This window comes from Scomber scombrus, chromosome 16, assembly GCF_963691925.1.
Source record: "Scomber scombrus chromosome 16, fScoSco1.1, whole genome shotgun sequence".
NCBI classification, from domain to species: domain Eukaryota; kingdom Metazoa; phylum Chordata; class Actinopteri; order Scombriformes; family Scombridae; genus Scomber; species Scomber scombrus.
The window spans coordinates 13,186,504-13,207,579 of NC_084985.1; the positions used below are offsets into that span (position 1 = coordinate 13,186,504).

General features: G+C 37.8%; 1 protein-coding gene across 1 annotated transcript in view; it reads right to left on the bottom strand.

Annotated features, from left to right (window-relative positions):
• LOC133996982 (CUB and sushi domain-containing protein 3-like) overlaps positions 1–21,076 on the bottom strand; it is a 374,952-nt gene that overhangs the window by 248,202 nt on the left and 105,674 nt on the right. Inside the window, exon 3 of the mRNA XM_062436511.1 lies at positions 10,769–10,881. Within this exon, the coding sequence (XP_062292495.1) occupies positions 10,769–10,881 (113 nt within the window). The remainder of the gene's footprint in view (positions 1–10,768; positions 10,882–21,076) is intronic.

Below are 21,076 nucleotides of genomic sequence, written 5' to 3' on the forward strand. Positions count from 1 at the left end.
ATAAACACAGATACAAAGAAAGAAGAAGAAAGAAAAGCTGATAGCTGTGTTAAAACTACTAGTACACACCATGATGTTGTCACTAGTATCTGTATTCCTGCTCTTGGCCTCTTGGCATATCACATAGTGGGAACATTTTAAATATCAACTCATATTTTGTCAGCAATACACTAACCTGGAAGAAAAAAAGTAATTAGATGTTTGTTCTTTGTTGATGACACTATGTTGTTATCCCGAGTACCATCAATGGATAAAACAAATCTTGGTTTTTCAATAAATTAGAAAGCATCAACTAAGTGGTAGAAACTGAAAATATAACAATATCTATATGGCAAGGCATAATAAAACAACCAGACAGGAGAAGAAAATTATACTCCCATCACAAATAGGGATGGCTACACCCAAATTGTCTCCTCTTGCTACGTTAGTATAAAAAATTAGACAACATATTTCAATATATTTATTAACATACTATTTATGGACAAAACATTTATGTTTTTGCCAATTTTTGTAATTTCATAATTTCACTATCAAATATATCTGTCAGGTTTACATTAAGGTACAGCTTTGTCAACCAGCCTCTACTATCATGGTCACCTTCTCTTTCCTACGATGCCATTAACTAACCTGGATTCAGTTGTTGATTTGAGGGAGGGAGAATAGACTAAGTGACAGAAAGAGTGAGAGAAGAGAGACAGATGGATGGTAGATGATAGAAGAGTGGATATTGTCAGTCCCCTCGGGTCTCTTTGATAAAGATCAGAGCAACTGCAGCCAGAACCTCACTCACATACGCAATCCTGAGGATGCACAGCCACACACAAATACAAACACTGTTCAATATACACCACTGATGTATGCCTACATAAGCGTGTGCACACAGGCACACCTTCACTTACTTTGACTTTAACACTCAGATCATGTTCAAGTCAAAGAGACCAGAGTCAAAATCAATCAGCCAAGTGCTGATAAGGGATCAAGGACTGAGAGAAACAAATGGTGAAATGCACCTTTAATGGCTACCTTTAAATTTGTATGCAAACAGTTTTCTAACTGATAAATAGCCCCATGAGATGCTACTGTTCAGTCTTCAGTGGAACTTTGTCTATCAGCTGCACAATCATTCATTGGCTTCTGTTCACTGATGTGACTTGCAAAGACTTTATCAAGCCTGAAATATCATTGGTGCAGGAGATGAAAAAAATAGAAAAACTTTCTCAGTGAAAGCTGAACTCTGCTGAAATTCAATTAACCCCCCCCCAAAAACAAAAAAAAAAACAACAAAAAAAAACAACAAAAAAACAAAACAACAATTAAAAACATTGTATTAACAAAGATTTTGCCAACAAAGCACCTCAGTGGCTCATAACCCTGTGTGTTATAGAGCAAGAGGGAGCAATGACCTTCCAGGAAAAGGCCAAATTTACTATCCTGTTAATTCTGGTCCTTTTTGGTTTAGTTAACAAAGTTTTCCTCCTAATTTTTAGGTTGCAAGTCAAGTCAGACAAAACATACTGCCCTTGATCACTCTCCATAAGTTCCACTACAGTTGACTGTTACACAATAATATAATGACGGCTCATGTGTTGAAACATTTTGATGGTGGGTTCTGATTTACACATAGAATGATAACAACCACACATTTATCAGCACTCGTCTGCCTTGTGTCATCATTCAGCCATGGCAGTATTTTCAAAATACTGCCACACAACGATCCCTGTACAATAAAACAAAATAAAAACCCACTAAATATCTCACATATTGTTCATCCTATGTTTCTGATTTGCAATTACCTTTCAATAGAACAATTTCCTTAATTACCCATATATTAGCATTGCTCTTGTCAAAACAAACAAACAAAAAAACATTTAATCTTGGCCTCTTACCACTTTGTTGGTTTTTTTCTTCTTTTTTTTGGTTCAGTTTCCATCATTTGCAGGGATCAAGTGTCAAAGTTAGTCTAGACTTGAGAGACAGCCAATACGTAGCATTTGTCCAGTCAATTCAATAAATTCATTCAATTCAATTAAATATCTACTACTATGTATTTGTTTCTGTACTTTGTCTCTGCAAGTTTTGAGCTGACTAAATTAACTCCTCTCATCAATGTCTCCCTAACAATGAGCTTTTCAGCATTGTGAATTTGAGGAAATTTGTGCCAAATAAGGGAACTCTAAATTAAGGGTAATCTGGCAACTCTGGTAAATGCCAGATGGGTCAGTTCACCTAGTGGGAAACATGGCCACCAGCAATGTGGGAAAAATAATTGTGGAGAAAAAAAAGAAAAAAAAAAACAGCAGCAACGGCCCACTTGAACAGTTATTGGAACAGCCCATCTGATTGGGGGTTACATGGTCCCAATAGTCAATAGACCACCTATACTGTGAGGCAGATGCATGGAGTGTTACCATCATCCTCCCCCCACACCAGATCAAAAACCCTGATGCATTCTCAGGCCAAGTGAGATATGAAAACCCTCCAGCATCTTCTGGATCTGCTATCGTCCTAGTTTGACATCCAAATGTGGATGCATCCATCCATGTAATGTCAGAGGTTAAGCAGTAAATCATCAAATCAAAACAGAAAGGCTAGCCAATACACATAGATAAAAGTCCCAAAAAAGCAAAAAGCGGAGCGGAAAAGGTAAGAGACAAAAATAAAGACAATCTTGAGGCTGATGCTGCAAAATGTTTTAAGTTGAGATGCCGCTGCCTAACAAAATTCTGTCAGCATGCCTAGCTGCAGTGATAACATTAACAATCCACTGCCAAAGGAAAAGGAGGAGGACAGGACAGATGAACAGGCTGATTCCAGTGGAGAGCAGGGGCAAGAAGAGGAGGCCACTGCTGAGGAAGAGCAAAAGGTGCATGACAACCTCCCAGCAGGTGAAACTGCTAGCTCATGTAGTGACAGTGTTAACAGCGGAGCTATGCCAGAGGGGATTCATCATACTGAGGACCCTGTCCCACTGGGGCAGAATTATGTTATCCGTATTGGAAGAATATGTGGTAAGAACAAGCACCAAGGACATAGAAGATGGAAATGGTAAGAATGGGATCTGGTGAATAAGTCTGTTAGTACCAGGTCCTCCATCGATATAGTTTATTGACTGATAGCTACCACCTTATTGGACTGAGATACTAATTCCTCTAGACCCTCTCCATTATGTAAGCACAACTTTTCAATGTTTTCAAATTGAAAATTGAAAATTGATCAAGAATAGATCACAAAGCACTATATCTCAAGAGCATCCTGAAGCATTCATGCTTATGGCTACAGAAAAAATACATTGTTATGGCTTTGGACACTGATGGAATAATTAACATGAGAAGAGTGCACTGATGAGACGTCTTCTCACTGCCCAAGGTAGGACATGTTATTCAATTCTATTTGTTGCTTGATGCTGTTGTGCTTTGCTGTTTTTTGACATGACTGTTATTATGGCTTAGCTCATTAGTCACTCTGGTCCTGCTCCAATAGGGTGCAGACATGCTGCTTATCACAGCCAGACAATAGCAGTGAATGAACATTTAAATAAGGTCAGTAACATGAAATCCTGACTGTTAAGCCGGTTGTGTGAATTGCATCAGATCAGCTGTGAACACAATGTTGGATGATTGACTATAGAGAGCTGTTAATTACTGTCCAATTTCAGACACATTTCCAGATCATCATTAGGCTAGGCCTAAAGGGAAAGCTTTTGTCCAAGATGAATATTAAGTTTTGGCTATTTTGTTTTATGATGACAGCATTGCATTTTTTCCCCAGACTACATCCATGATATATTATTATGTCATATTTATTTTATTTGTGAAGTAAGGGATTGTTGCACAAGTGCCCATATCAACTGTCAAATAAATAAAATCCTAAGTACGCCTCTTGGGGAGCTGACATTTCCTTTGGGCATTATTCTATGAAACCCTCTAAGTAGGTGCCAACTTAATATCTATAGCTGTCTATATGCTATAAAGGGTAGTTTGGTATTGCTTTATGCAACTCATAAGTGTGCATGATGGAGAAAAATAGGGCCGGTCCAAACAAAAATTTCCAGGACCAAATTTTGTTTCTAGTCTGACCCTAAAGATCTGAACTTCAAAGAGACAGAACTGCTATTATCAAAAACATGTAAGTGCAGTATTTAGACTAAAAAGTGACTCCAAAAAGATACATTTAATTTTTACATGGTGAAGGTGATCGAGTAGAAAATAGCACAACAATATACCATCAGAGTCTGCAGTCTCTTTTTTTGTAAAAAAAACAACAAAAAAAACTTCTTTTAGAAAACATATGAACCAAAGCACCTCCGTGTTTTGTACAGTGTATGTGCTGCCTTGTGATGCCCAAATCCAGAACAGGATTAAGTGTTTTGAATGTCACCAGAATGTAATATTTAAAAAAAGATCTTACTTAACCAGACTAAAGAGAAAATTGTCCGAAGCTGACCAGCCAGGAAGAATAAAATAATGGATGATAATTATATAGATAGAGAGTCCTGACCTCTAGAGTAAGTGAAGTGAAGATTTCCACCTGCCCCCTTCTCAAAAATCTAAATAATGTATATCATGATGGTAGAGGAATAGGTTCAGGGAATCACTGCATGACCAGAAGGCCACTGGATTGGCTGGAAACCTCTGTGAGTAAGAAATGCTTTTCATGATGTTATGGAAGCGATGGATACATGCCCAGATGGAAATGGGTCCATCAATGCCGCTGACATCTGGCCGGTGAGAGCTCCCAGAGTGTTTAACCTGCTGCCAGCGACTTCTGTTTGTTTGCAAAAATACAATTTCAACCCCAAAAAATAAAATGAAGGGTAAGGAGTGGACAGACTGAAAGGTCATCCATCCTTTTATTTCATCTCATTTAGACTGACTTTCTTTTAGAGTTTCTGTACCCCTGCTTCAGTCAGAATTTATGCCCCAGTTCCTCTAGAGTACAACTGAATAACCTTCCCGAGGAATTTAAGCAATTTCTTAAAATAAAAAACCCAAACAAACATGTTTATAAGATTGAATGTAATCTGTTTGAATTGCATTTGTGTTTGACAGACTTTGTAGAAGTATGTTAATTCTGCCTTTGTTTACTACAGAAGAGGAAAACACCTTTGGTCGTTTTCCACTGAATGTGTTTCTTTTTTGCCTCCCCTTTCTATATTGTATTAGTCTTTGTTTATGCCTTCTCTTGAGGCACTATGTAAGCTCTGGTAAGTATAAATGGAGGCAAAATAAATGTGTTACTATGATATCAGGAGAGGGGTGGGGGGCAGAAGTGAAAATAGGTTGGGAATGACTGGAGTTAAATGAAATCACTGCTGACTTGTTAGTCACATGGTAGCATGTTCTAGGATGAAGAATAAGTTCTTCGGTCCATGTTCTGAAGGAAATTATTACCAATGGGAGCTGTGTGTCTATTGCTGTACAGTATGTATGTCCATGTCTGTACTTCTTTGTGTTTTTAGGCATGCAGATGCCTCTGGACTCATGGACATGTCAATGTACTGTATATTGTATGAAAGTAGACCATGTACTTTCATGCTTTGAGGCTAACATATACCGATGTTATTTTATATTGTGTGTCTATTTGTGTGGCACAAGCAAGTGTTTGAATTCCCACGGACTTCAATGTGGGAATTTCTGGCCTGCATTAATATCAGAAAATGTGGCTGTTTAATGTTTCATGCCTGTTAGATGTCTACAATATGCTATTTCTACAATACACACTGATGTACATGTGGTCAAACCAAGCTCCAACATTTTCTTATCAGATCACAACTACTGGCCTGAATGAAGGAAACACATTTTCTTATACGGCTAGAATATTTAACACAAGCCAGGTAACATCCAATCATATAAAAATTAGCAAAAACAAATGGTGGAGCAGAGGAAGACAGAGAAGGAATGACAAAAGAGAGTGGTGAATGTGTGCGTGTGTGTGTGTGTGTGCGTGTGTGTGTGTGTGTTGTGTGTGTGTGTGTGTGTGTGTGTGTGTGTGTGTGTGTGTGTGTGTGTGTGTGTGTGTGTGCAAGTGCTGTGATAATCTGTGATTCAATGTAATGACCTCTGAAGTGATGGAAACATGACACTGTGTGTGTGAGAGTGTGTGTGTGTGTGTGTGTGTGTTTGTGCGCGCACACATGTGTGTGTCTAAGTGCTGTGATAATCTGTGATTCTGTCTCATCAGCACAAATCAAACTGCCTTTGACATCACACTAAATAATAAATCACTCTTTTCCCTCTCTCTCTCTCTCTCTCTCTCTCTCTCTCTCTCTCTCTCTCTCTCTCTCTCTCTCTCTCTCTCTCTCTCTCTCTCTCTCTCTCTCTCTCTCTCTCTCTCTCTCTCTCTCTCTCTCTCTCTCTCTCTCTCTCTCTCTCTCTCTCTCTCACACACACACACACACACACACACACACACTATATGGTATGTGTCAGTGTTATGAATTAGTTATGACCTGACAGTCTTCAGAGGAAGTGGAAGAAATGTTCATGGAGTCCAACAATCACATCAAAGTGTATCCCACCAAGCAGACAGGCTGAAAAGGATGCAGCAGCTCTATTGTACCTTTGCCCTACCAATTGCGGAACCCATTCCTATAGTGCGATCACCTCTGCTTAACTTTTTTCATGGACTTCTGTTTTATAATGTGTATATAATGCTTACCTCTGTACAACTTTTTCACTTAGATTTTATGATTATCCATCCATCTGTCCATATATACCCATTCATCCATTTTCTCTATATCCCAGTCCAGGGTGGCAATGCAGCAATCTGCACAAGGTTATCCAGACATCCCTCCTTGCTATCCTCATCTTACAGCTCCTCATGGGCTTCTGAGGAGAGAATCCTGAGGCATTCCCAGGCCAGGTGGGGTATGAAAGCCCCCAAGCATCTTCTGGCTCTGGCCTAGGGTATCCTCCTAGTTTGACATGTTTAGAATGCATCCACAGATGGAGGTCCAGGAAGCATACTAATCAGATTGCCAAATGACCTCAATTGATAGAACTGACATCAAGGTGTGTCCGACTCTGGACCTTCTACTTGTATTGTGAGCAGATTTTGATATGCAAAATAGTCAGGCAGAGCTGATGGCTCTGTCAACAAACATGGTACATCAGCTCTGAATCTTATTTTGCTTTGCTGGGGAACTGCTCATCTTCTGCCATGTTTGCTTGAGATAGCAGGAAGAGGCAGAATTAGATGATCTTTCAACTTGCTGGATAAAAAGAATCGTCGCCAAACAATTTCAAAAACATCACATGCAGCTAAATAAAAATATCATTGTAATAACACAATCAGAAAATAAAACAAAACCTGAACCACAAAACACCTCCAACTGTTGAACCACTGCTTACACCAGAGACAAGCATTCAGTTTTTAAGTAATTAAGGAGGGCAAATCATTATCATGATTATTAACTGATTAACTGTGCAACCCTACCATTGTAGTCACTTTACTTTTAAAAATGTTTTTATGAATACTATCTGCATCTATACCAAAAGCAAGTAGTTATGTCTATGAAATGTGGGACTTTTTTTCCACCAATAATGAGGACACACAGTTTTGTTTTGTCTTTTATTTTTCTTCTCTCTATTCTAGAAATGTATTGTTGACAGTGCTAAAATAATACCTGCAAAAATATAAAATCTGAAATGTCTCCAGTAACAGATTAGGCAGAAGGATTACATGGACTAAGGATGACTTGCCAAATATTGTCCAAATCTGGGTGGATCATTCCTTCTGAGTAAATCTCCTCCTTGCTGTATACATTTACAGCCTAGCTGTGTGTTGTGGACACTAAGATATGTTGAATATGGAAAGGTAGACACATCATCAGCATAATGTTGCATTTTTGCAAATGTCAAGTGTGGTCTGCCTCTCTGTCTCACCAACTCCCCCTCACACACACACACACATGTAGAGTAAGTCAAACAGCTGAATGTTTCAACAGCAGGGGCTCTTCAGATAAGTCCCCTGGACGCTCTTACTGAGAGCAAATATCCATGTCACACACAAACACACACACACACAAATGTACACGCACACATAAAGGCGCAAAATCACACCGATGAACATGGGCCAAGTAGCAAAGAGAAACTTGTGCCAATGAATGAATCTGGGACAACTGCTTGGAAACACAAGTAGCACAAATACACACACACTCAGTAATAAACACAGCATGTGTGGAGATTTATACCAAGGCACTTTGCAATCAGTGATATTGTCATTATGTGGCACACCAGACACACATATCAACAAGATGAACACCCACCAACCCACATACAAACAAGCACTGCAGATGCCCATAGAAGGAAGCAAAGGGATGCACAGAAAGGCAGTTAAGCAGTGTGTAATTTTCAACAGCAACCAGCTGTGACCAAACACTGCATGTGTGTGTGTGTTTGTGTGTGTGTGTGTGTGTGTGTCTGTCTGTCTGTGTGTTTCTCTGTGTGAAATGTAAATACGCTGTCTGTCGTCTGCAAGTTAGTGAACATGTTTAGAACCACGCATACAATTTATATGTAACCTTAACCATAGTTTATTTCAATAGGCCATTTCCACAGCAGACACTCTGACTCGTAGTTGGAAAAGCACAGGTGGTATTCATAACCATAACAATGGCTCTGTTCTATTCAAGTTTCTCAGTAAGCTATGACAGTGAACCAACATGCACAAATGCCAAAACCCTGAAACCAAAGTAGACCAATGGAAATTCATCCATAATTCATTGTATTATTTTTACCTGTGCTTTTTATAAATTACAACATTTTTGACATATGAGTACCATCAATTATGTGGTTACCACTACTAACCAGTCCTCTGCCATGGGAATCTTGGGAATTTGCATTCTTACCACAAATTACACTTTATTAGAAAGTAATTAGGGAAACAAGCCTGTATAGTCGGCATGAAAACATGAACAGTTTTTACATGACACCATTTCTTTAGAGGGAATATTACCCACTGTGAACTATATATTTGTGTCGTTTTTTTTTAATTCACTTTTGAAACAATGTTTTGTCATTTTAGTTTCTTGAAAACCTATCACCAGTATTCTGTAATGAGCCATTATCATTCAGTGTTAAAGTCTAAACGGAACAGCATTTCGAGAGTATTCAATTTTAGCATTGTGACATATTTCTGAGAGAAACAAGATAAACAGGTGGGATATAACGATGGAAGCTTGCATGTCATAATAATTATTGGCTCTGTGCCACTAAAAGTTAAAGACTGATTGATGGGTGAATGTCATCATAGTAATGGCTGAAATGCGTTGGTTCAAGTCTACACGTCATAATTTGTTTTACAGGAAGAAAACGACATTGAATTTAGATATAAGAATGCAAAGAACATTATTTAATTTTTTGTTTAGCTTATATTGTTAAATTGGTTCACATAATGACCAGAGATATCATCTTACTGGGATAAAAAGGCATTTTTCATCTCGACTTTAATAACACAGCAAGAAACAGAATGACTACTTTTTGCCCAATATCTCACACACTATCTCTGTACCTCTGCATGTTTAATGATGTTAATGTGTAATGATACATAGATGATTATAATATATATGGATATAATTGTTAGAGTGCATAATGTATTGACTAAATTAATGTCTAACACTATGTCCTTTTCAATGACATATGGATTATGTATACACAAAAGACAGTACTGTCATCTTGTCTGCAGTCTCAAATATATGTTTCAGTGAATAGCAACCATCTACATAATTGTTTACTTATTTGTTTTTGCTGGTTTGCTCAGTGTTGTGCGTGCGCCTCCGGTAGACAATTATTCTCTTCTATTTTATGCTCCGGAACTAACTGCCTCATTGAGGACATCAAAGTTTTTCTAATCTAAATCTAATCTGAAATCTTTAATGCACACAGGACATGGTGCTGATACATTGTGAGTTCTAATTTTAACCATCACTTTAACCATTCATGTCTCGTCTTTCCTCTGTGAGAACACAACCATTGTCAAATTACTCAGGGCCTATTGGCAAAGGGCAAAAAGAAGTTACACGTGGAACAGGCCAAGTCCCCTCTGGAAGCAACATTTTTCTTTGTTGAATAAAATAAAGCTCTAGAATAGAAAATTTAACATTATAAGTTTAAATTATATTAACTAGTAATGCAAACATGATGTCATGTCTTAAATGTTTAATAAAACTCCATGTCTTAAAAATAAATAGTTTGGCTGCATTAGCTGAAGTTACATGATGTGAACTGGCTCCTAATACATTAGCTTTGGGAATGCTAAAATGGATCAGTTGTTTTGTTGTCTGGATGTCCTTACTTAGGCACATGGCTCTTAACTACATTCCTATATGAGCTATAGAATTTTACCAAACCTTTAGTAAGTACTGTAACAGTCAGAGTCCAGTAAATGTGGTATCACTGTAATGACAAATAGTGTCACACGGTGGTATCTCTCTTTGTTGTGATGTACTAGAGTTGAGAGTTGTGCGCACTGTGCCACTATATGTCTCCAAACAACTTCCACAAGAGAGAATTATCATCAGTAATGAGTTGGTGCAGGTTACACTGTCTATGTTCTACAACTCATGTATGATTATTGAATATAGTCCCGCGTAGACTTGGCACAGTATGCTCCTGCTAACTGACCACGTGCTGCTAGCTCTCTCCACCTATAACAGCTCCACGTTACAGTGTCAAGAGTGGTTTCTACATTGTTCATATTGTTGAACTATAGAGATCAGCACTGACACACAACCTATACATTGACGCATAAAACACAGACACATTCTGACCTTCATAGTTGAGTTTGAAGCCATGTGCAGAGACGGCAAAGTCACTGGTCAACCTCAAAGAGAAGACATTTCCTGTACTGGTGACTGGGGGAGGAACTTGGAAGCCTGTTAACCTGTAGAAACACAGAAAAAGACATAACATGTTCACATTCAGGAAAAACTGCACCAACAACAAAAGAGGGCCTTGCAGCATTTAAACCTAAAGCAACAAAGAAATTGGTATTTTGATTAACTGATACCACAATACACATTAATCAATACAAGACAGATGTGAATCTTATGCTGAGATGAGCTCAGAAGATATGTATTTGTTAATTTCATTTCATTTAACCACTTGATTATTGGTAAGTAAACTCACAAACCAAATTCTGTAAAATTCCTGAAAAGTCTGCCACACATTTAATATCCAGTAATGTAAATTCTGTGCTGGATATATTGTTAACTTTTGCGATCTTTAGTAAGTATTTTTGTTTTTGCGACACAAAAAAATAACAGCCTAATACAATTAAACATAAACTTTTAATACAATGCCTCTTGTATTGTATTTTTTTTTGTGCTGTACAACAAACTTCTCATGAACTGTAACAGCTGCTCATTACGTGAGCTGCACACATTGGCTTCCAGGAAATGATCATCTTCTCAAACTTTGCCTGTTTGATTAGACCCCTATCCCTGCTGTTTGCTCCTTCAAGTGCCACTGCCTGACGTGGAGCCTCTGAGGCAGAACACAAACAACTCTCCATTATCTGAAAATATAAAGAGGAGCTGCAGTAAAACCGTCTACTGGCTTTTAAGTAAATCAAGCCACAAGATTAAAGTGTACCAACAGAAAAGTGAGCCCTGGTCAGAGGACCAGTAATACAAAAATAGACTAGTACACAGATAGGTAAAAAAAACAAGAACAAAAAACCCCAAAATGGAGTCAAGTAGAAAGGTAAGACTGCCTTTATCTGTACTCCATACTTTTGAGTTTGTCCTCCAAAAATAGGCCTACACACAACTACCAAGGTGTGCCTTCAGCTTTTAGATACCTTGAAATAAATGAGGAAGAGGAGAGGAAGAGGGATGTAAGGCCAGCTTTTTTTTCCAGGTATGGAAAAAAACAAACCCTCCTGCTACCACTGCGACACATTTTTTTCTTGTCCTGCAGCTACAATCCTTTTTATTTGGCCTCGCGCCTTCCTTCTGTATTTCTCTCTTGTCCTCTTTCTTTTCTCCTTTTATATCTTTCTCTTCCCTCAATCCATTCATACCATCCTTTCCTCCAGCATTAAGTCACTTAACTTTTTCTTTTTCTTCCCTCTTTACCTCCATACACTTTCACATACTTCCTCTTCCCTCTTTCTGTCTTCCTCTCTTCTCTCAGTGGCATTTATTCACCAATGGCTCTGTTTTTCCTCTTCTACCCACCTTTCCCTTTCCTTGGTATCCATACAGCCTTTTTTTACTTCAGTATCACCCCCTCGACTGACTTGCATCCTTACCTTTTCCCACTTCATTTCTAGTCCTCCTCTTTCACCTTTTTTCCTTTCATTTCCTCGCCTTACTTTACTACTTATGTTCACTTCAATTTTTTCTTACCCTTCACCTACTTTCACCCCCTTCCCTCGTTCACTTTATTTCATTTTCTTGGCCTTCACCGACCACCCACCCTAACCATCACCCTACCACTAACCCTAACCCCTAACACATTGTGCTTTCTGCCTTATCTTTTCATAATACAAAGCAGACCACTTGTCAGACATCTCGGCATAGGAGACCAATTAAGTGTCCTCCTTGCAAATGTTTACCTGTGATTGAGGAATAAGAATGTCTGTCTGTGATCTTTCACACCTTTCAAAAACAAATAGAGATTTTAGCATAATATGCAACTCCAGTTTGTGTTTTTGAAAACATTCATACAATGCAGTGGCTCATACTTTAATTTAGTATTATCTTGCCCCATCCCTCTTCTCAATCTGTCTTCTCATCTTTCTTCCTGTCTTCACATTTTAATTTATAAAGCTTTCAATCAGTAAAAACAACCACAGTTCTTCTAAGAACCTGCCCTCTCTCAGCCCTATTTCTATTATTCCTCTCAAGCCCTTTCATCTACTTCTTCTCATCCTTCTTCCTTGCTTTTATCCTCCATTATGAACCTGCTTTATCACCTCTCCTCTCATCTTTTCATCTCTCCATCCCCCTCTCTATTTCTTTCACACTCACACCCCCTTTCATATTGTGTTTATTCTGTGCCCTCTCTTAACCTCCCTTTTATATATCTATATTTCTCTGTGTCTACTCTCTTTTATGTTATCTCTCTTCCATCCCTTCTCTTATTTTTCTCCAGTTGTTACCTTGAATTAGTTCCCTTCCTGTACATGCACTTTCCTCTAATCACCCTGTCTGTACACCTTTCTGTTAATCTAAATTGTGCTTCAACTCCTTTGTGCATGCTTCCATCTCCGCCATCTATTGCTTTCCTTTGTTTTCAGTTCCCCCCATCTTTTTTAGTTTGCCCTCCCTTACATCTCGATTCTCATTTTTCAACTGACTTACTACCTTTTTCTGTTCCTTCATTCTCTCTCATCCACTCCAAAGCACAAATGGTGGCCACTTCCTTCCTTACTTTAATCTCTCTAATCTATATGTTCTCTGTATTTCTCTGTTGGTTCTGCTGTCATCCTATTTTTGGACAATCTCCCTCAATTATCTCTCATCTATCTAATTGTTTTTCTATGTATTATATGACAACCTGTATTAAGGTTGACGTAGAAGAATAGCATATGATTAGCATGATATGTTTTCAGCAACTCTATACTCCTCGTTAATAAGATTCTCCTCTTTCTAACAGTATTCATCTTGCTTCAACCCCTTTTCCAGAGTGTTTGGTGTCATAGTTATACTTATGGACATCAAAATTGTAAAAGTAAGTTGGTCACACACACACACACACACACACACACACACACACACACACACACACACACACACACACACACACACACACACACACACACACACACACACACACACACACATTTGTATTTTGAGCTTCCATCTGTGCTTAAAAGCAAATTCATAAAAATAGAAATATTTGCTATTTTTCAATACGGCATGTTCTTCCATTATGTGGCTCATTTCAGTTTGTCAAGATAAGTCCAAATGAAACCAAAGCAATTGAAACAGTGTATGCATTTATTCAATTATAAGGAGCTTCTTGATAAAAAATGCAAATATCATCTTATTTAAATAAACTTCCAACTGTTCTATTCTCTCTTGATTCCTCTCTGATATCTTATTTGTAATGCATCACTCCTGCAGAAACAAACTTTCAATGTATATGCAAACACACCCACACACATCAAATATATTCTATTTTTTGTGCATCAATTTATCTCTGAAGAGACGTTTTTTGCGATTTATGAGGTAAAACCAAAGTTATTTTATAGAACATGACAGAAAGATGAAACAGAGGGTTCCTGACATTCAAGGACTATTGTGTGTGTGCTTGTGTATGTATGTATGTGTTTGTAGTTTATAGAGTGAAATCACATTACCAAGTGAGTGAAGAACTAGTTAATATCAGCAGAGTGCTTTCTCTCTCTGTCAGACAGACACATGCACGCACGCACACGCACACACACACACACACACACACACACACACACACACACACACACACACACACACACACACACACACACACACACACACACACACGCAAACACAAACACAAACAAAAGACACACTAGTCTCTTTATTTTCTCCGAAAAAAGCGACCATGAAGTCTGGCTAATGCGATTGTCAGACCCCTTCTTTCTGTTTCTCTTTTTCTTTCGCTCCCTCCCTTCCTTGTATCTGATGGTGCCTTTATTGCCAACAGGGAAAATAGATTTTTCATATTATTACTGCCATGAAAGACAAAGAGACAGGGTTGAATAGATAAACTGCAAAAACAAAAGAAAGAGGGATGGACAGAATTAAACAAGAAGTACACAGTACACAATGAGTCATTCAATATGGACCTTATGTCATGAATTCACATATGTTTGGGATAGATATTCATGGGAAAAGTGTGAGTAGTGAGTTCCCTCCAAGGCCTAAAATTCACCACAATACAATACACAACAACAAAACACACTTGAACTGCATCCTGGCTAACCAAGCTTTCAGTCAAAGGTTGAAAATAGAGTTGTGTTGCAACATGGACTAAATGCCTACACCTTAACTTAACAATGAAAAAAACAGCATGCATTAATTCTAGAAACCGTTTTATTCACTGTAAAAATAAGACAAAATGTCCCTCACACACTAGTTTATTGAGCCAAATGTTGTACTTGCTAAATGGAAAATAGAATATGGATGGAAATTTACATATGTCCAGAAGTAACAGTAAGTACCTTAAAGGCTGTTTGTTTTCCCTCAGTTAGTGTCAGTATGTGCAGCTACCAGTCCCTAACCACCAAAGTAGCAGTGCTGAGATACCACTGGCCGTGTTTGTCTGTGAGCTAGAGAAAGTGTCTACATTTGTGGTTGTATGCGTGAGTGTGTATGTGTGTTTTATTGAGTTGATACTGACCCAAAGCCTGACCCCACAGACCAATATGTTCTGAACTACTTCTATTCACAGGCTCTCTCCATGTTTCTCCATCCATCTTTTCCTTTCATTCCCTCTATCCATTCCCACTCTTCCTTCTTGATTCTTTCCACTGGGAAGATGTCAATGTCCCGGCCATTTACTTTCTCTCCACTCTTCTTTCTTTCCCGTGAGGCAGTACATCAATAAATCCCCTCTGCCTCCTCTCCTACTCCTTTTCTCTGCCTGTCTTCCCACTCAGAGCAGCATGACTATGTGTACATTATATATTCTTTGTTTTAAAGTTTTTGGATTAAGATATTATTTAGTGTCATGTGAACGCAGTGGTATGACGGGTATGTAAAGTGTGTAGGGTTAATATAATCACGAATCATAATGAAAGCTGTCTTGAAGATTGAAGAGGAATTGAGGAACCAAATTAAAGAGTATGTGATATATAATATATAGTAAGATGTAAATAAATGAGACAAATATAAACTTTATTCTAAGTTTTTTTTTTTTTTTCATGTGTGTACATTACTATTCCTCTTCTATTGTAATAATTTTGATATTGTTTTCAGTAAAATTGGATGTCAATACTTTTTCAAAAAAGTTGGAGATAACTGTTGCTGGATATTTATCACTTTTAGTTTAGTTAGTCATAACTATAATATCTGATATTTGCAGTTTTCATTATTAGTTGTTTATTTTTATGAACACTTTAAATCCCCAAACAAATGACTGTCATGACAGACTAGAAGATATCTGTATGCAGATGATACTGTGCTACATATTAATGTTATAAGTGTTAGTCAAACATTTTGCTAAACAACAAATTTAGCTAAAATTAGTGTATTTTGAAAGTCATCAGGGACTACTAACCATGGCTTTCAGTGCTTCAAATCACTACCCATACAGTTTTTGAAGGCAGTTATTACTTAATGAAACCTGTCACATTTGATCAATTTAACAGCCACACACACTGTCTGATTGTGCTGCATATACTCCAATATTGTTATTTAGTGTTGTAAATGGTGTATTTTATTTTTTCAAGGTCAGTTCCTCTTATTTCAGTGCTGTAACATCATACATTGTATAGTTTATATTCATTTGATCATGATACAAACTCTCTCTCTCACATACACACACACACACACACACACACACACGCACCAGGACACACACGATGAGAGAAGGAGTGAGACGTTTAGAGATCACAATGGTTGTTCACATACCGTGATCATAATTTTTCACGCTGGTGAGTAGTCAACAGCAACTAAGTTTTTAAAAATATTCATTTAGATTCTGGATATAGAATACCATTACCTGGATTGCAGAATCTTTGTAGATATATAGTTAGATAATTTTAAAAATGCATTTAGTGTGATTAAAAGAACCATATCTTAATCTACTCCGATACCAAGTTTAACTTAATAGAAATTGTTAGTATTAGTGAAATACTCCAAGTGACATCAACAAAGCATGGTTAAATCTCTTCTTTCTTTTGTCCTCCTTCCCTCGCTTCCACTTCATGTCCAGTAGATTTATTTCCTCTGTCCGTGTCCAAAGTTCAGGGTCTGTAGCCAGTGATTGATTAACAACACTAGCCTGAGTGACACACACTCACACACAGTCATTTTTCAGGCTACAGTACATGTGGTCAATAGTCACTGGTGTGTCTTGTAGATCACTCATTCTCTACCTACCCTGAACTCTGTGTGTGTATTTCAGTGTGCCTGTGTGTCTGCATGTGTGTTTTTATGTGTGTAAAGGAGGGTCCTTGACCATGGTGGCATGCTATCCATTAAATTAGTCACACACACATAAATTCAGAAACACAGACAACCAGATACACACAAACACACAGCCCCCTAGGCAGGTCACTTTTGCACCCCAATCATTGACCTCCATTCATCAAAGAAAGAGTATAAAAACAGAAAGACATGTTAACTCTTTAAACCCACGAGAAATCTCTAATAATCTTAATAAAATATTTAATACACTGTAAAGAGAGTGAGAGGGAATCAATATGTTCAAATAAATACTGTAGCTAAAAAGACAAGTAAATGTTTCACCTTGAAACTGAATCAAAGAACAAATATTCTGACTCACTGGCCTCAGAAAACACACACACACACACACAAACACACAGACGCCCACCCACATACAAACACATACTTTTTTTATTGTTTTTATTGTTTGTTTTTATTGTTTCTACTTATTTTGCTGTAAAGCACTTTGGTAGGCCATTGGCTGTGTTAAATGTGCTATATAAATAAAGATGACATTGACATTGACATTGACATTGACATACACACAAACCCATTGATTCACAAAAAGGCAGAGTAAAACTTGCCTAAACCCTCATACACATATGCTTAAATGCACATGGACACACATTCTCAGCGACACCAGACTGAGAGTAGGAAAGGAGAAAAGCAATTTCCTTCCAGCCGATAGCATCCAGTGCTTCTACCATGGCATGACTTTGTCTGTTTGCATGTGTGCATGCTTGTCAGTGTGCATGTGTGCCTAAAAAAAAAAAAAAAAAACTGTGCATCAGCCTATGTGTGCATTCCCTACTTTTTTCTTCCCATATGTCATCAGTGTGAGTCTATGTGTCCAACAACATATGTGTGTATGTGTGGATGTGTGTGTCACTGTTTGTCACACTTATTGGCACCCAGCAGTGCAAACATCCATTCCTTCCAATCCTCCTCAACATTGCTTTGATGCCCAGGGACGATAAGCTCTTTTGTGGTGCATTGTGAAGGAAGGAGGTGGGGGGGCGCTCATCCCAGAGCTTTGGAGGTGACAAAGGCCATCGCTGCTCTCTGTGCCCACCTGAGGAGAGACACTGACTGGGGTTGAATAGTGGATTAACTTACCTGTTAGCCCCAGAGGTTCCAGGACAAACATGCAGAGAGTCAGACTGACATGAACTGATGCACATTAAAGACACAATACATAATTGCAGAGTGGAATTCTGCAAATTTAAAAAGGGAAAATATGAGCATGGCAAAAAAAGTGTTTTGCTTGTAAAGTAACTCATATGATTAATTGGTAATTAAAATAGTTGCCAAATACGTTTCCATCAAGAGACAATACATTACTCAACTATATGTTTCAGCCCTAACTCACATGTTCTCAAAAGCACTCTGTGTTTGTGAAAACTCCTTGTTGATATTATTGTGCTCAAACATTTTGACATATTTTAACTACAAATCATTTTAACACATTTACAAACTGCTTTCATTTCTCCAGGGTTTTTGGCAGGTTTAAATGCAGATTTACAAGCACACACCTAATGATCATCATTTGAAAAGCTTAAAATCTCAAACTTTGAGACCATAAATAAATCATTTTGATACAACTAGATAAAATATTTGTATCCAGGTTCACTGTAAACTGACTTATCAATCTCACTGTTTACAGACGCAGAAAAAAAACTTTACTTCAGCCTGAATTCTTTCTAAAACTGCTACATCTGTTAGTCTGGAGGAACTCATGTTGTCCCAGTTTTGGTGATTAACACCAGGACCACAAACCGCATGAAAACTGGACTTTCAGCTCTGTCAGAGAAAACTCTGCAGAGTTCAGACTGTTTACTTACAGCACAGCTACAATCACAGATTACTGAGCCTCCTACCTGCCTGTCAAACAGCAAACAAACCATAAACCTTCTCTAGACCGTCCTGGAGTCCTGCTGCTCGCTCTGCCTGCATGCTGCTGCTGCAGTTCAGTGGCTAACGAGCAGAGCTAACTCCAAAAAACTCTCCAAATCCATCCAACAGCTCCACCATCCACAGTCAGACACACAGCTGCTTATTTACTGCAAAATAACAGCTAAAAATAATGTTTTTTACGTATCTGGGTTCCAGATTAATCTGGAAAACCTCATCCCTGAACGTTTTTGACTGTGATCTTTAGGTTATAAACACTCATGATACTATTTCTTTCAACCTATATTAGTAGAAATTGATTAAAGAGAAATTAAAGATAAATATTTTACAGATCTTTGCAGCAAAAGCCTATGGAATACCCTTTTGATACCCACATTTATCTCACATACTCAAAAGAATCCTTTACTTGTCACTCACCCAACAAACTATGCTGTACATAGACCTTTCTCTTTGAGTGCCCAATACCAGGCTCATACTCAGAAAGCGTGAGTAACTTTAATTAATAATGTCAGCAGACACAAACAGATACCGGAAACAACACCAGTCAATACCTGGCTGTGTTGAAAACAGACTTATTTTGAAGAAGAGCTGCTTTTGTTGAACAAACTTGGTATTGTTGAAAAAGAAGTTGTTGGTTTCACTATTAAATGATAAATGTTGTGTACATCCTTCTCCCTACGTCCGTCTGTCTCTCCCTTTCTTTCTCTCTCTCTCAGGCAGTTAGATAGATAGTAAGTGCTGCCCCCCCTGAGCAAAAGCTTGTTTAGGCTGCCGGCTACCCCATCACTTACTATTAAACCTGACATGCATACATAGAAAGGGGCAAAGAAGCCTTTGAACACACACACACACACACACTGGAAGAGACACACACATTAATGCAAGACACACACAAATGTACGTGCATGCAAGTGCACACACCTGTATTTTGTAGATAGGTAAAGACAGATTGCATGTGTCTGCTGGCATTTAAAGGGGATGTGTCAGGGCTGACAGTGCCTTAAAGGGACAGTCGTTACAGAGATATATGGATGGAGGGAGACAAGAAAGAAAGAGAAGATGAGATGGGAGGGTGACAGAAAGAGGGGGAATGTAGGAGAAAAACATATGATGGGAAAGAATACACCCACACCAAACACAAGTAGAAACACAAATTTTATGGAGAATAGAAATTGTATTAAAAAAAGAGATAAGATGTAGAAAAAAGCTTTTGTGAAATAAATAAACCAATGACTCCAGCTACCCGGCATTTATGATTTAATTGCATAAATGATAAATGGCCTCATAATAAAAAATGTAATATAATGTTTCATAGGTGTAAATTCATAACCTTCTATTTATGTCTCATACACTAGAGAGCTAAAGTCCACTGTGCTGTCATACTCAATTTGCTGTCAACTCTGATTCTGATTTAACAGCAGCTGAGAATTAATTGTTAAAGAGGACATGTGCATAATATAAATTGTTAATAAATAAATAAATAAATCATAGATTTGGTTTAAAATTGTTTGAATATCAACACAAATCCACAATAAAACATTCAATCAGCAGTGCTGTACTGATGAGTGTAAATGGTCAAATCTGTAGCACTTCTTACTACTCCCAATATGAAGAACAATAAGTGTCATTAGTACACATTATGAATATACATTTATGAAAAACAAGATGTATACATGTATATGAGGTATATATTTGTACATAAATTATGATAATCAATATTGTGCCCAATAATGAAGAGAGCAAGCAGCAGACACTTGATGGCGGCACAAGCAGGATATATGGTTTTTAAATTTTTCTACTTGTAATAATTTCTGTATCTGTATTTCAGTTGCTTACATTATGCCATTATTATTCAGTCTGTACACTTCCCTTTGACTACCAGCCATGTCACTGAGCAACAAGACTTTGCTTTGGGGTAAATATCTAGTCTACCCTTCTCAGAAAATAATATATTAATGTGCAAATCAATTCATTAAATCCATGCCAGACACAACTGAAATTGAGCACTAGTTTGCAAGTTAACTTCTGTAAAAACAGCTTATTTTCAGTGAGACACTTAGATAATAT